The 17,243-nt window shown below is 48.2% G+C and overlaps 1 protein-coding gene across 1 annotated transcript in view; it reads right to left on the bottom strand.

The window, feature by feature from the left end:
• Positions 1 to 17,243, bottom strand: part of LOC147108554 (tumor necrosis factor receptor superfamily member 5-like) — a 92,934-nt gene that overhangs the window by 10,994 nt on the left and 64,697 nt on the right. The window contains exon 4 of the mRNA XM_086005233.1: positions 2,136 to 2,279. Coding sequence (XP_085861359.1) covers positions 2,136 to 2,279 — 144 coding nt within the window. The remainder of the gene's footprint in view (positions 1 to 2,135; positions 2,280 to 17,243) is intronic.

Below are 17,243 nucleotides of genomic sequence, written 5' to 3'. Positions count from 1 at the left end.
CCCTGCTCTTTCCCCATAGCCCTGCAATTTTTTTTCCTTTTCAAGTTTTTATCCAATTCCCTTTTGAAAGTTACTACAGGTAGACTATCCTTTATCCGAAAACCTTGGGACCAGCTGTGTTTCGGTTTTCGGAATTTTTCGGATTTCAGAAGGTTTTCATCTCCGTATCTGACAACAAACACTGTTGCTTAGCAACAGCTTGTAAACACTCGGGCCCTGCCTTGGAAGTGTCTCTGAAGCTGTTGCTAAGCTACAGAGACTCTTTCCACAGCCTGACTGTTTAAAAAAAATGCTAGGGGAAGAAAAAAAACCTAACAAAACGGCTGCTGATTTCTGCCGTTAGATCGAGGTTTCCGGCTCCCCCTGCTCCGTATCTGAATTCCTTGACTTAGCGGGGGTCTGGGGCTCGACTGCCGCTGCCAGTTGTGGGAAAGCCGGATATCGGCTGACTCCTACACTAAGCTGGCCCGCAAATCAGGTCGGCGGGGGGGGAAAAAGACTATCGGACGGGCCGCTGCAGCTATCGGACGGGCCGCTGTATTGTTGGGTTCACTCTCCCGGTACCTCCTTCACACTGCCCGGCTCGGCCTGCAATCTCCTACCCAGGAGGGAACTCTGTGACCCTCTGCCCTGCTCACAGGGAAAGGCAGAGCTCCTGGACCACTCCTGTCATGTTTTGCGCCACTCGGGTCATGTCGTGCGCACGACTTACACTCCACGAAAAAACTTTCGGTTTTTAGAGGTTTTCGGAAGTGCGGATAAAGGATAGTCTACCTGTATTGAATCTGCTTCCACCGCCCTTTCAGACAGCGCGTTGCAGATCATAACAACTCACTGCGTAAAAATAATTTTCCTCATCTCCCCTCTGGTTCTTTTGCCAATTATCTTGAATCTGGTTACCGACCCGCCTGCCAGGGGAAACAGTTTCCCCCTTATCTTTTTAGCAATACCTAAAATAATTTATTCAAAAAATATTATGTGAAGCCTCACATTTGATACTGATTTAAAGAAATGCACCAAATGTGCTCCTTTTATAACAGAGGATTTCTGATTTGCGAGCTAGAAATTCCTGGCAGTAATGGCACTTTACCGTACTGGGCTCTAGTGGGAGAATATACCATCTGATGTGGACCTGACCCGCACCAACCCAGAAGGCCCCAGCTCTGACTCGCGGACTGTGCTGAGTGGCAATTGGTATCAGTGCCCTGGGTTAGGAAGGCAGGCCGGGGGGGCGGGGAAACAGCTAAGAGTCCCAATCCTAATAACTATCCGATGGAACTATCCCTGTTGAAAAGTGCGTGTGTGTGTGTGTGTGTGGATGTGAGGACAGGATTGGGATTGACTGTGATGCTCCCGGTGATCTAATAGTTTGCCAACAGCAAAGCTCACACTTGATCCTTTGGTACGTCACCAAGGGACTGCTGGCACCTGTGGAACTGTACCACAGTAAGAAGCAGTGCCCTCGGGAAGGGAGGGAGGACAGGAAAGGGTTAAACTCAGATTAAGGAAGAAACTATAATGAATGATGTACCTTCATACTCTAAATCACAACAACTTGAAGAACAGTCTTGTTTTGGATCCAATTACACACTGGATTAGACAGCTACCTTTCCAGCTCTGGGACTTGGGAGGTGAAGATCTCCTCTCTTTTTGGGGGCGGGGGAGCGGGGTGCTGGATTATTCAGTATGTTAAAAGGCCGTCCTTTTCACCTATGGGATCTGATGTTAAATCCATGATCTCCCTAGGCTGCACCGACAGAGAGCAGGCAGACAACCTCATCCCAGGCCTCTGTCAGTGTCGCTCAGCAACCGGCTGACAGGCTGTGGTGCAGGAGCAGCTTCTCTTCAATGTGTTGCTCAGTGGGAGGTGTAAAAGCAGGAGGTCAGGCTGTGGGAACATCTCACCCTCTGGCACACGAAGGTCAAGATAGTGGCATTCAAGGCGTAGAACAAGTCTAGTAAGCATGGATTTTTCAAACCCACTCCTTCTACAGACCATGTACAGCACTGACTACCCGAATCATTCAACCTCCCAAGTTAAATTTCTGAATAAATGCTCCCTGATCCCCAAAGGCCTTCAGCAAAGCTGGAGACTATTTCAGCCATTTTCCAACACTGATGTACTGGCATCTCACCTGGGGTTTTGACTCCAGATCCCGGCAGACATTTGTCATCGTCCCTACAGACCTCACAGTCTCTATTAGCACAGTGCTTCCCTTCTTTGCACAGGCACTCGACATCTTTAAACAGGTCACCAGCTTTTATGACTTCAAAGTCTCCTAATAAAATATAGAAGGATGACAGACATTATGGCCGGAATTTTACGGGGGGGGGGGGGGGGGTCAGCGGGCGGTATTGGGTCGGGTGGGAAATTTGATTTTTTTGGACAGCGGTTCACGATCCCACTGTCAAGCCGCCGCAATGCGCCTTTCCCAATGTCGGGCATGTGATCTCCGATTCGATCCAGCCTGACCCGCAGAGGCAGGTGACCCAATTATTGGGTTGTCGACAGACCCTTAATAATGCTTTTAACCTTACCTTTTAACTTTAACTGCTTGCCCACGGGGTCCACGCTTGGGGAGCACGTCTGTGAACCTGAGGCTGGAGTTCAGTGGCCATTGCTCCAGCTGATTACTTGACAACTTCAAATGTACAGTAAAAGCTCCCACCTGACAGATTATCACTTTCCTCAACCACAAGCTGTTTCTCAGTCCATTTCCAGCAGGCTTTCCACGTTCCACTCTCTATCCACTTTTACCTCATTGGAAGAACTCTCTCACCAGTGACAGAATGCTTCTGTCATCTCTACTTCACCTGCCATCTATTGCATCAACATGGGTGCCCTTTATACTGTCTCACTTTGGTCCTCAGAATCCGACCACAATCAGCCCCAACGCCAGCAGCACCAGGCACACCAGCAGCACCAACAATAACACCAACCTTCTCCACAATCAGCTGATGCTGTACAGGACAGAGGGCATCATCACCCGAGCACATTGCTGCCCGGGAGGCCAGGGATGGCCTCACCATGGCCACATTTACTTCACTTGACGCTGTACACCCTGGCTGCCACATGATGCGCCAGGTTGGCATCACCCCACACCAACACCATAAAGCATCTCGACAATGCGCAAGCCATTCCTTTCACACTCACCAGTATTGTGGGGGGTACTGTTATGTCTCACCATTCACTGCAATTCACTAAGCCACTTCCAAAGGTGCACACAAATCTGTCCAAGAACGCAAAGTGTTGAAAATAAAGGTTTCATTGTTTGATAGCACAAGAACAGAAACTTTACATGAACATTGGATAAAACACCAAAGTGGATACCCTTATGTGTTGTTTGTTGGTATGATTGCACTAGGATGAGGGCGAGTGTGAGGGGTGGCTAGTGAGATGGGGATGTGATAATGTAGACAGAGAGGGATGGGTGGAGGTGCAAGGTAAGTTGGTGTGAGTAAGGATGTGCAGGAGTAGGGTAGGGAAGGCAGAGTGATGGGGATGTGATGAGAAGACACAGGAGGATGAAGGTGAGTGTGGCTTTGTACTAATGTTTCCTGATCTAATGAGATAATTGAAAGGTTTGCGCCACTTCACCTCGGTCCTCCTTACGACATCCCTGCTTGTGACCTGCTCTGCAATCTGCAACCAGGCTATCTTGGTCTCCTGGGGAGGTCTCTTCCGCCCATGGGAAGGGAAGAGGACCTCCCTGCGTGCTATGAATCCCTCCAGAAGCATATGGAGGGAGTCATGGGAGAACCTGGGTGCAGCCCTGCACCTCTGTGCAGTGATTGTCAGTGTTTGCAGTACTTCGATTAAGATGGAAAGTGAAGTAGTCCAATCCAAAACTAGCGTCCTAAATCTAAACAAAGGAAACTACGAAAGTATGAGGAGTGAGTTGGCTATGATAGATTGGGAAGCTTCATTAAAAGGCATGACGGTGGATAGGCAATGACTAACATTTTGAGTACAAGAGTAAGGATGTCTTACTCCAATTATATAGGGCCTTGGTGAGACCACACCTGGAGTACTGTGTACAATTTTGGTCTCCTTACCTAAGGAAGGATATACTTGCCATAGAGGGAGTGCAACAATGGTTCACGAGATTGAATCCTGGGATGGCGGGACTGTCATATGAGAAGAAATTGAGTAAACTAGGCTTGTATTCTCTTGAATTCAGAAGAATGAGAGGGGATCTCATTGAAGCATACAAAATTATTACAGGGCTTGATAGGGTGGATGCTGGGAGAATGTTTCCCTTGGCTGGGGAGTCTAGAACCAGGGCCACAGCCTCAGGATAAAGGGTAGGCCATTCAGGACTGAGATGAGAAGAAATTTCTTCACACAGAGGGTGGTGAATCTTTGGAATTCTCTACCCCAGAGGGCTGCGGAGGCTCAGTCATTGGGTATATTCAAAACAGAAGTCGATACATTTCTGACTAGTAAAGGCATCAAGGAATATGGCGATAAAGCCGGTGAATGGAATTGAGGCAGATCAGCCATGATCTCATTGAATGGCGGAGCAAGCTCAAAGGGCCGAATGGCCTACTCCTCCTCCTACTTCTTATGTTCTTAAGGAACGAATGCATGAATTGCAACAGTTTCTGGCGCAAAAACACAAAAGGAAAAGTGGCCCAACCATGGCTAACAAAAGAAATTAAGGATAGTATTAGATCCAAAGAGGTGTCATATAAAGTTGCCAGAAAAAGTAGCAAGCCTGAGGATTGGGAGCAGTTTAGAATTCAGCAAAAAAGGACCAGGAGATTGATTAAGAGGGGAAAAATAGAGTATGAGAGTAAACTTTCAAGGAACATAAAAGCAGACTGTAAAAGCTTCTACAAGTATGTAAAAAGAAAAAGATTAGTGAAGACAAATGTAGGTTCCTTACAGTCAGAAACAGGAGAATTTATAATGGGGAACAAGGAAATGGCAGAGCAATTAAACAAATACTTTGGTTCTGTCTTCACAGAAGAGGACACAAATAACTTCCTAGAAATGCTAGGGAACCAAGGGTCTAGTGAGAAGGAGGAATTAAAGGAAATTAGTATTAGTAAAAAAAGTGCTGGAGAAATTAATGGGACTAAAAGCCAATAAATCCCCACGGCCTGATAATCTTCATCCCAGAGTACTAAAAGAGGTAGCCATGGATATAGCAAATGCATTGGTTGTCTTCTTCCAAAATTATGGAACAGTTCCTGCAGATTGGAGGGTGGCAAATGTAACTCCACTATTTAAAAAAGGGAGAGAGAAAACAGGGAACTACAGACTGGTTAGCCTAACATCAGTACAGGAAACTTTTTTTTATCCGGCACCGACGGGACCGACGTGGTGCCGGTTCATTAAAAATTCCGGATAACCGAAAGCTATAGTGAAAGATACGGAGCTGAGAGCTCCGTATAAAGCAACAAACCCTTTTGCTTAGCAACAGGTTCAGAACAATGGCCACAAGTTCCAAGCGTCTCTGTAGCTTAGCAACAGCTGCAGCCACACCCTTGCACAGCAACAGATCGAGGAAGGCAAGTAATAAAACTTACCTGAACCTACTCCTGAATTTTGCCGGTTAACCGAGATTTCCAGTTATTTCGGTGCCGGTAAATCGAAAGTTTCCTGTGGTAGGGAAAATGCTAGAGTCTCCTATAAAGGATGTGATAACAGGACACTTAGAAAATATCAATGGGATTAGACAAAGTCAACATGGATTTATGAAAGGGAAATCATGTTTGACAAACCTACTGGAGATTTTTGAGGATGTAATTTGTAGAATAGACAAGGGAGAACCAGTGGATATGGTGTATTTGGATTTTCAGAAGGCTTTGATAAAATCCCACATAAGAGGTTAGTGTGCAAAATTAAAGCACATGGGATTGGGGGTAATATACTGGCATGGATTGAAAATTGGTTAATAGACAGGAAACAGAGAGTAGGAATAAATGGGTCTTTTTCGGGGTGGCAGGCGGTGACTAGTGGGGTATCGCAGGGATTAGTGTTTGGACCCCAGCTATTCACAATACTGGAAACTTTGTGTTATCCGGAGGCTAACTGTCCGGAATGCTCGAGCCACCGGCAAAAATCAGGTGCCGTTTTCGTTAGGTTTTTTTTTCTCGTTGCTTTTTTCCTCAACAGTCAAGCTCTGCTGAAGCTGTTGTTAATCTACAGAAACGCTTGGACTGTTTAGAAGCTATTGCTAAGCAACAGGGTTTGTTGACAGATACGGAGCTCAGAAGCTTCCGTATCTTTCAACATTAGCGCTGGAGTGTCCGGCAGTTTTGAGGGAACGGCAACAGCTCGGTCCCGTCGGTGCCGGATAGCACAAAGTTTCCTGTATATACAGTATCAATGATTTGGATGAGGGAACCAAATGTAATATTTCCAAGTTTGCTGAAGACACAAAACTAGGTGGGATTGTGAGTTGTGAGGAGGATGCAAAGAGGCTTCAAGGCAATTTAGACAAATTGAGTGAGTGGGCAAATACATGGCAGATGCAGTATAATGTGGATAAATGTGAAGTTATCCACTGCGGTAGGAAAAACAGAAACGCAGAGTATTATTTAAATGGTGATGGATTGGAAAATGTTGATGTACAAAGGAACCTGGGTGTCCTTGTACACCAGTCACTGAAAGCAAACATGCAGGTGCAGCAAGCAGTTAGGAAGGCAAATGGTACGTTGGCCTTCATTGCAAGAGGATTTGAGTACAGGAGCAAGGATGTCTTACTACAGTTATACAGGGCCTTGGTGAGACCACACCTGGAGTACTTTGTGCAGTTTTGGTCTCCTTACCTAAGGAAGGATATATTTGCCATAGAGGGAGTGCAACGAAGGTTCACGAGATTGATTCCTGGGATGGCGGCACTGTCATACGAGAAGAGATTGAGTAAACTAGGCTTGTATTCTCTTGAATTCAGAAGAATGAGAGGGGATCTCATTGTAGCATACAAAATTATTACAGGGCTTGATAGGGTGGATGCTGGGAGAATGTTTCCCTTGGCTGGGGAGTCTAGAACCAGGGGCCACAGCCTCAGGATAAAGGGTAGGCCATTCAGGACTGAGCTGAGAAGAAATTTCTTCCCTCAGAGGGTGGTGAATCTTTGGCATTCTCTACCCCAGAGGGCTGTGGAGGCTCAGTCATTGGGTATATTCAAAACAGAAGTCGATAGATTTCTGATTAGTAAGGGAATCAAGGGATATGGCGATAGGGCCAGTGAATGGAGTTGAGGCAGAAGATCAGCCATGATCTCATTGAATGGCGGAGCAGGCTCGAAGGACCGAATGGCCTACTCCTGCTCCTATTTCTTATGTTCTTATGAAAAGATAAACTTGCGATAGAGGGAGTGCAGCGAAGGTTCCCCAGACTGATTCCTGGGATGGCAGGACTGCCGTATGAGGAGAGATTGGGTCGACTAGGCCTGTATTCACTAGAGTTTAGAAGAATGAGAGGGATCTCACTGAAACATATAAAATTCTGACAGGGCTAGACAGACTGGATTCAGGGAGGATGTTTCCCCTGGCTGGGGGGTCTAGAATGAGAGGTGACAGTCTCAGGATATGGGGTAGGACATTTAGGACTGAGATGAGGAGAAATTTCTTCACTCAGAGGGTGGTGAACCTGTGGAATTCTCTACCACAGAAGGCTGTGGAGGCCAAGTCATTGAATATATTTAAGGAGATGATAGAGTTCTAGACACAAAAGGTATCAAAGGGTATGGGGAGAGAGCGGGAATATAATATTGAGATAGAGGCTCAGCCATGATCATACTGAATGGGGGAGCAGGCACGAAGGGCCGAATGGCCTACTCCTGCTCCTATTTTTCTATGTTTCTATGTTTCAATGTTGTAGAACACTGACAGCACAAATGTCAAAAGAAAGTTGGCCATGGTCCCTTAAAGGAAACCGGCTGATGGCACGTCATGAATGACATTACCAGACCCGCTTCCTCTAATTGGACCAAGAAGGGACTGAGAGAGTAACAAAGGTAATAAGGTATGTGACTAAGGTGACATCAGGGAAAAATAGAAAAAAGTCAAAGCCAAAGGCACTAAAGCTGATTGTGCGAAGCATTCGCAACAAAATAGATGAATTAATAGCACAGATAGAAATGAATAGGTTTGATCTAATAGCCATTACAGAGATGTGGTTGCAAAGTGGCCAAGGTTGGGAACTAAATATTCCAGGATACTTAACTTTTAGAAGAGATAGACAAAAGGGAAAAGGAGGAGGGGTAGCCCTGATAATAAAGGATGGGATAAAAGACAGTAGAGAGAAAGGATCTTAGCTCCAAAAATCAAGTAATAGAATCAGTTTGGGTGAAGTTAAGAAACAGCAAGAGGCAGAAAACATTGGTGGGAGTTGTTTATAGGCCCCCAAACTATAGTTGCAATGTAGGGAAGAGTATAAATCAGGAAATTAGAGGCGCATGTAACAAGGGTAATACAGTAATCATGGGGGACTTTGATCTACATATAGGCTGGGCAAACCAAATTTGCAGTAATAGTGTGGAGGACGAATTCATGGAATGTATGCAAGATAGTTTTCTAGATCAGTATGTTGAGGAACCAACTAGGGAACAGGCTATTTTAGATCTAGTATTGTGCAATGAGAAAGGGTTAATTAATAACCTTGTAGTAAAGAGGCCTTTAGGGAAGAGTGACCATAATATGATAAAATTTTGTATTGAGTTTGAAAGTGATTTAGTTAAATCTGAAACTAGGGTCTTAAATCTAAACAAAGCAAACTACGTAGGTATGAGGGGCGATTTGGCTAAGGTAGATTGGGAAACTACATTAAAAGGTGTGACAGTGGACAAACAATGGCTAGCATTTAAAGAATTAATACATCATTTACAACAAATATACATTCCTTTAAGGCACAAAAACCCCACAGGAAAAGTGGTCCAACCGTGGCTAACAAGAGAAGTTAAAGATAGTATTGGATCAAAGGAAGAGGCTTATAATGTTGCCAAAAAGAGTAGCAAGCCTGAGGATTAGGAGGATTTTAGAATTCAGCAAAGGAGGACCAAGAAATTGATAAAGAATGGGAAAATAGAATATGAGAGTAAACTAGCGAGAGACATGAAAACAGACTGTAAAAGCTTCTATAGGTACGTAAATAGGAAAAGATTAGCGAAAGTACATGTGGGTCCCTTACAAGTTGAGATAGGAGAAATTATAATGGGGAATAAGGAAATGGCAGAGAAATTAAACAAATACTTTGGGCAGGATTTTCATTGGGCCGTGGAGGCGGGATTGGAGGTGTGTGGGGGGTTAAAATCCCAAAATTGGGGGGCACAAACCCCTCCCGCCCCCAACCCGCCTCCGTGCCAGTTTCAAAGGGGGCGGGTACCCGACCCGCACTGGGACCCGCCTCCCCGAGGCGGGAAGGGGATTAGTGCCAATTAACTGCCTGTTAACAGGTAGTTAACAGGCAGTTTTTAGCCTAATCCCTATTTTCATTTTTGAAGTGTGGGATTCCCAACGGCTCCAAACCACGCCAAGTTAGCGAGGCGGGCCATTGGGCTGAGGTGAGTGATGGGTGCATGAGTGAAGAGGTAAGTGTGTTTGGTGTGTTTAAAGTGTTTAAAGAAGTTTTACTTACCTTTACAGCCTTCCTTCCTTCAGGTCTCGGGAGTCCCTCATCTCACCGGCACAGAAAGCAGAATGGCCGCGATCTGTCAAAAATTGCAGCATTCAGCTTTCTGTTCTGGAGCGATCTCTAAATCATCCTGAGAGGAAGGAATTAACTTGGAGTACAGATTGTCAGTGTTTGTCAGCTTCAAACAGCTGTCAAACGCTGATATTTCATCTGTCAAAAGGTCTTGACAGATGAAATGTCAATCTGTGACGTCACCTGTTGCCGGGTGGCCCTTAATTGGCCTGCTGAGCCCGCTGGGCGGGCTCAACAAGGTCAATCAAGTCAAAATTGCGTGGGTTGGCTACAACTCGATGGAGGTGGGGCTACAACCCCGAAAGTTGTAGTCCCACCTCCTCAATGAAAATCCAGCCCTTTGTGTCTGTCTTCACGGAAGTTTTTTACAAAAAACTTCCCGGAAATAGTGGTGAACCAAGGGTCTAGCGACAATGAGGAACTGAAAGAAATTGGTATTAGTTAAAAAAATAGTACTGGAGAAATTAATGGGACAGAAAGCCAATAAAGCCCCTGGACCTGATGGCCTACATCCAAGGGTTTTAAAAGAGGTGGCTATAGAGATAGCAGATGCATTGGTTGTCATCTGCCAAAATTCCAGATTTTAGAACGGTTCCCACGGATTGGAAGGTAGCAAATGTAACCCCACTATTTAAGAGAGGAGGGGGAGAGAAAACGGGGAACTATAGACCAGTTAGCCTGACATCAGTAGCAGAGAAAATGCTGGAATCTATTATTAAGGACATGTAACAGGGCACTTAGAAAATAATAATAGGATTGGGCAGAGTCAACACCAATTCATGAAAGGGAAATCATGTTTGACAAATCTGTTAAGAGTTTTTTGAGGTTGTAACTAACAGAATAGGGCGAACCACTGGATGTGGTGTATTTGGATTTTCAGAATGCATTCGATAAGGTGCCACACAAGAGGTTATAGACAGGCTAAGTGAGTGGGCAAGGACATAATGTGGAGAAATGTGAAGTTATCCAATTTGGTAGGAAAAATAGAAAAGCAGAGTATTTTTTTAAGTGCTGAGAGATTGGGAAATGTTGGTGTTCAGAGGGACCTGGGTGTCCTTGTACATGAATCACTGAAAGTTAACATGCAGGTACAGCAAGCAATTAGGAAAGCAAATGCTATGTTGGCCTTTATTACAAGAGGATTTGAGTATAAGAGTAAAGGGGGGAGAAATTGGGTATAGCCCCGTTTGGGGCGTTAGAATTGGCGCTGCGCAAATTTTATCGCCAGGTGCAACTTATTGCCACCTCGAGCGATATTGGGTTGCTGCGCCCCTAAAGGTGATTGCGGCGTTGATTTAGGCGCTGCACGGGAGTCTTAAGGCGCTAACCCGGCGGCGCTACTCAATATGTCGGCGGCCGGGCGCAGCGCAGGTGCTGTCAATAATCGATTACCCCGAGACATGCTGGCGCCGGCCAGCTCTTAAAGGGGCGGGTCAATTCGGAGCAGCAGCCACACTCTGCACCTTGTAGGCCTCAAAATCGGCGCTGTGCTTTCTGTGGCGTTCCAAACTTTGAACATATGGAGAGGGTGAGGCAGAGAGCGGAGCGCTTTACCGATGGGGCATTGGATGCTTTGGTTGGCGAAGTGGAGCGCCGGCGAGCTGTGCTGTACCCCGACAATGGCAGGAGGCCTCATCAGAGTGAGTACCGCAGGGCTTGGAGGAAAGTTTGTCAAAGAGTCACCTCAACCAGCGTGGTGGCCAGGACTCCTGTGCAATGCAGGAAGATGTTCAACGACCTCACTCGGGTCGTTAGGGTGAGTGCCTTTTTCGCCATCTTCTTCATCCCTCCATCTGCACCTGACATTATGGCCAGAGGGTGCGCGAAGCCCCAATGGCCATCTGTCAGCCAGCACCCATGGCCCTTTCTGGAAACACACACGCACATTCAGCTCAATGCATAATGGAAGGGCTATTCTACCATGGGGGCACATGATGTCAGCTCAGGCCAGCATGTTTCATCACTTCCCGTCCTTTCTCCTGCAGGCCAAGCTGGTCAGGAACCGGAGGGAGCAGCTTCGCACCGGAGGAGGCCCTCCTCAGCTGCAGACACTGACGGACCTGGAGGAACGAGTCCACCAGATTGTTGGAGGCCGGATGACTGGTCCTGTCACCACTGGAGCTGCCGACCCCATTGTGCACAGCGATGGTAAGGTCATCACCTTTTTGAACTCTCTCCTTCCACTTCTTCCCCCCACCAGCATGCTTTTTCACTCTGGACCCATGTCAGAGCATTGCAGCACTCATGCATCCCTTGCTGCCACCCTGTCCTATCGCTAAAGCCACTCTTCAACCTCCCTGCTTTCAGATGCTGCATCACCAGCTCGGGAGCCGGGCCCTCAAGCTGCCACTGCCACTGACTCCGGAGGCGACGAGCAGGAGGAAGCCGGACCATCCCTGCCACCCTCAGGCGAGCCAGCCCCTCTGCAGACTGGGGAGACTACTTCCCTGGAGGGGAGCAGGGGGGAATGCTCTGAGGAGGAAGCAGTTCCAGGAACCAGCGGGCTGCGGCAACGCAAGGGGGGTAGGGAAGCTCGGGGGCCGTCTCCCCGGAGTGCGAGTCAGGCCGCGAGTACTGCTGCACAGAGCGCAGAAGAGGTGCGTTCCCTCGCAGAAATGAGCGCCCAGGCTCGGCTCAGGCACACTGAGCTCATGGCTGCAGTGGCAAGGATGCCTGAATCCATCGAGACACTTGCAAGGAGTGTCCAGGACTTCGGGGCATCACTGGAAAGGACTGTCCACGGCTTCGGGGCAGCACTGGAAAGGACTGTCCAGGGCTTCACCGAAGCACTGGCACCTGCCACGCAAGTGCTGAGTGCTGCCACGCAGTCACTCGCTGGTCTCATGCAGACGCATAGTGAGGCCACGCGACCAATGACTGCTGCCACCCTCGCTGGATCAGGCGGGATTACCCGGGGCCCTTGCAGCACCACAGCAGGGCATCAATCTGTGGACCAGCCAATTGGTGCGCATGCTGCGGTGCTGCCCCGTCAGAGTGCCAGTGTGTCGGTCGACCAGGGAGCTGCTGTCCGCTCTCAGGATGTCAGCATTCCTGATGCCACCGCTGGCACGTCTCCACTGCAGTGGCCACCACCTGCAGGACGACTGCTTCCACCCATGCACAGTTGGCGCAGTCATCAAGCGGGCCCTCCAAGGCCAGAGGTCGTCCAGGACGTCCCTCAGGGGCATCTGCGCTTTCGGACAGCCAGCAGGCCTCCCCCAGCCTTGATGCAGCCACTGGGGTCTGCAGGGAGGGAAGGGGCCGATCTCGCAAGAGAAGTAGATCACTATCAAGGGGGAAAGAGTAGAAGGTGCAGCTGAGACATCTTATTTGTAGAAATCAAGGCCGTGGGTGCTGGTCTGAATGTTAGTAATGTTTTGGATAGTCTCCTGGGTGTGCGAGTCACTTACGTGTTAGTTTTGCTTTCTGTTGCCATTGCTTTGCCATGTTGGAAGGAAGCACATGTAGCAAAATAAACAACTTTTTTCATTTACATTGGCCATATCTGATATTTACATTCACTGCCCTTCATAAGCTTTGGATTATCCGGACGGTTCCATTCCTCCTCATCGAATGGCACCAAGCATTCCGTCAGAGGGGCCTAGAAGCGGCTTATTATCAGCCTCTGACGGACGGCCCTTCCAGGTTGTTGTTGTTGTTGTTCCTCCTCCGCCTCCTCCTCCTCCTCCTCCATCATCTCCATCATCATGGCTGGTGGCATTGGCTGGGTGCGTAGGATGGCGAGGTTATGCAGCATGCAACAGACTACGACGAAGTGGGAGACTCGCTCTGGTGAGTACTGCAAGGCGCCTCTGGAATGGTCCAGACAGCAGAACCGCTGCTTCAGCACACCGATTGTGTGCTCCACAATGTTCCTCGTCGCCTGATGGCTCACATTGAAGCGCTCTTCAGCAGGAGTGCTGGGCGAACGGAGCGGCGTCATCAGCCATGGGCACAGAGGATAGCCCTTGTCACCGAGAAGCCAGCATCCTGGGTGAGCCGGGGCCTCGAATAGGTCTGCAACTGAAGTCTGGCGCAGGATGAAGGCGTCGTGGCTGCTGCCAGGGAACTGCACATTGACTGCAAGGATCAGCTGTCGGCGGTCACAGACCAGCTGAACATTCAAGGAATGGAACCCCTTGCGGTTGCGGAACTCCTCCGGATTCAAAACAGGCGCCCGCAAAGCCACGTGCGTGCAGTCAATGGCGCCCTGCACCATGGGGAAGTCCGCTATTGCTGTGAAGCCCTCTGCGCGCTCCCGCTGCTTCTCCAGTGTCACAGGGAAGGAAATGTACTGCCGCCTCCTTTTAAATAGGGCATCTGTTACTTGACGGATGCAGCAATGCACCGCAAACTGCGATACGTTAGCGATGTCCCCAGTTGCAGCCTGGAAGGAGCCGCTCGCATAGAAATTCAGGGCAACGGTCATCTTGACAGCCACCGACAGAGAGGTCCTGCACCTTATCTAAGGCTGCAGATCTGGCTGAAGCAGGTGGCACAGCTCAGTCACCACCTCCTTTCTGAAGTGCAGCCTTCTAAGACACTGCTCCTCTGACATGTTCAAGTAACAGAACTGCTGTCGGAAAACCCTGGCAGCGTACGGTCTGGTGTGGCGACGTCTGTTGGCCCTCCTCCGTCTGACCATTCCTGCCCCTCTCCCTGCGTCTCTGTGCCCTTTCCAGATGGTTCAGCAGCAGGACGTTCCCCTCCAATGCAGCCCCCATAATAATAGCGCACAAGAAATTGTAAACATTGTAAATGCTCACCAGCAGCAAGGTGATGGTCAGAAGGCTGAAGTTCCTCTGGCCAGCGCTGGCTCACTGGTGCAATGGCTCTCAGAGTGCAGCTCAGCAACTCTGTGAAAGTCTCGAGGAAGTTGTGCTCCCAAAATGGCTGCCGCTTTTATACCAGTGCAGTCCCCTTTAAAGAGCGCCCCCCTAGCCCGAGAGCGACTGGGGAACGTTCCAGGTAAGCAGTCCTTATTAGCGCCAGGCAGAACGGAGGGGTGCAACACTGAATTTCCGGTCCGGGGCGCCCAAAAGGCGTTGCACACTGAAATGATGTCATGATCTGCCTGCGCCCGCGAGCGGGCGCTAAGGTTTAGCGCCAGCGCAAAATGCCCACTCAATATGGGAGGAGGCACTGGGTTCACTGCGCCCGGCCAAAAATTGGCTAACGCCCCACTTCTCGGCCTCTTTAGGCGCTAATTGGAGGCGCTGCCAACCGAATTTCTCCCCCAAGATGTCTGACTGCAATTATATAGGGCCCTGGTGAGACCACACCTGGAGTATTGTGTACAGTTTTGGTCTCCTTACCTAAGGAAGGATATACTTGCCGTAGGAAGGAGTGCAACGAAGGTTCACAAGACTGGTTCCTGCGATGGGGGGATTGCCCTATGAGGAGAGATTGAGTAGACGCGGCCTATATTCTCTAGAGTTTAGAAGAATGAGAGGTGATCTCATTGAAACATACAAAATTCTTACAGGGCTTGACAGGGTAGGTGCAGGGAGGATGTTTCCCCTGGCTGGGGAGTCTAGAACCAGGGGTCACAGTCTCAGAATAAGAAGTCGGCCATTTAGGACTGAGATGAGGAGAAATTTCTTTACTCAGAGGGTGGCGAATCTTTGGAATTCTCTACCCCAGGAGGGCTGTGGAGGCTCAGTCGTTGAGTATATTCAAGACAGAGATCAATAGATTTTTGGATATTAAGGGAATCAAGGGATATGGGGATAGTTCAGGAAAGTGGAGATGAGGTCGAAGATCAGCCATGATCTTATTGAATGGTGGAGCAGGCTCGAGGAACCGTATGGCCTTCTCCGGCTTCTATTTCTTATGCTCTTATGAATCGCACTGGGCGGACTTAACAAGCCCTATCAACGTAAGTTCATTTTAGGCAGCGGGATGGAGCCAGCAGCGGGGCCGCGACCTGCCACCAACATCACCCGCACCGGACCCACCGAGGTGAGCAAAATCCCGGCCTGTATCTCGGGCACAGAGCAGATCACAAGGACGTAGGAGTGAGATGAGGGGCCTCCAACTTGCTCCATCTCTCTCAGTCCTAGCCCAACCCCCTCCCTCTTCAGCCTCTCTGGAACAGGAATCAATCCATTTTCCTTTTGAATACTTAAACTGCATCAGTATTGACAAAAGGTCATCGACCTGAAATGTTAACTCTGTTTCTCTCTTCACAGAGGCTGCCTGACCTGCTGAGTATCTCCAGCATTTTCTGTTTTTATTTCAGCATTTGCTGCATATGGGCAGAATGAGGAGGATGTGTGCACTTGGCATGGGTTACGTCACTCTCCCCCGAGCTGCAAATCCCCAAATTGCCCGCACTCCCCTCCCCACAACTCTTTACACGTGCTCGCCTTTCTGCAGTTCTTACAATATTGCCCGATGCCATTCGCAATCACCTCCTCTTCACCTGCGGCCCTCAGAAGACGTTGGGGCACTGACATTAGTTACGATTCAGTTACCATACGGCAAATGTAACCCTGCTATTTAAGAAAGGAGGGAGAGAGAAAACGGGGAACTACAAACCTGTTAGCCTCACATCAGTAGTTGGGAAAATGCTGGAATCTATTATAAAGGATGCAATAACTGGGCACTTAGAAACTAATAGTAAGATTGGGCAGAGTCAACATGGATTTATGAAAGGGAAATCCTGTTCGACAAACATATTGGGAGTTCTTTGAGGATGTAGCTAGTGGAGTGGACAAAGGGGAACCGGTAGATGTGGTGTATTTGGATTTTCAGAAGGCCTTCAATAAAGTCCCACACAAGAGGTTGGTGAAAAAAGTTAGGGCACATGGAATTGGGGATAATATACTAGCATGGATTGAGAATTGTTTAACAGACAGAAAACAAAGAGTAAGGATAAACGGGTCTTTTTCAGGATGGCAGGCTGTGACTAGTGGGGTACCGCAAGGATCGGTGCTTGGGCCCCAGCTATTCACAATCTATATCAATGATTCGGATGAGGGGACTAAATGTAACATTTCCAAATTTGCTGATGACACAAAGCTAGGTGGTAGTGTCAGTTGCGAAGAGGATGTGAAGAGGCTTCAAGGGGATCTCGACAGGCTCAGTGAGTGGGCGAGAACATGGCAGATGGAATATAATGTGGATAAATGTGAAGTTATCCACTTTGGTAGAAAAAACAGAAAGGCAGGGTATTTCCTAAATGGTGAAAGATTGGGGAATGCAGATGCTCAAAGGGACCTGGGTGTCCTTGTACATGAGTCACTGAAAGTGAATGTACAGGTACAGCAAGCCATTAGGAAGGCAAATGGTATGCTGGCCTTTATTACAAGAGGATTTGAGTTCAGGAGTATAAAAGTCTTACTACAATTATTTAGGGCCTTGGTGAGACCACACCTGGAGTACTGTGTACAATTTTGGTCTCCTTACCTAAGGAAGGATATACTTGCCATAGAGGGAGTGCAACAAAGGTTCACGATATTGATTCCTGGGATGGCGGGACTGTCGTATGAGAAGAGATTGAGTAAACTAGGCTTGTATTCTCTTGAATTCAGAAGAATGAGAGGGGATCTCATTGAAGCATACAAAATTATTACAGGGC

The sequence above is a fragment of the Somniosus microcephalus genome, chromosome 13 (genome assembly GCF_052327205.1).
Source record: "Somniosus microcephalus isolate GS21.2 chromosome 13, FLI_Smic_1.0, whole genome shotgun sequence".
In the NCBI taxonomy this organism is placed as follows: Eukaryota; Metazoa; Chordata; class Chondrichthyes; order Squaliformes; family Somniosidae; genus Somniosus; species Somniosus microcephalus.
Note: the sequence above shows the minus strand (reverse complement) of the source record. Positions and strands in the feature narration are given on the sequence as shown.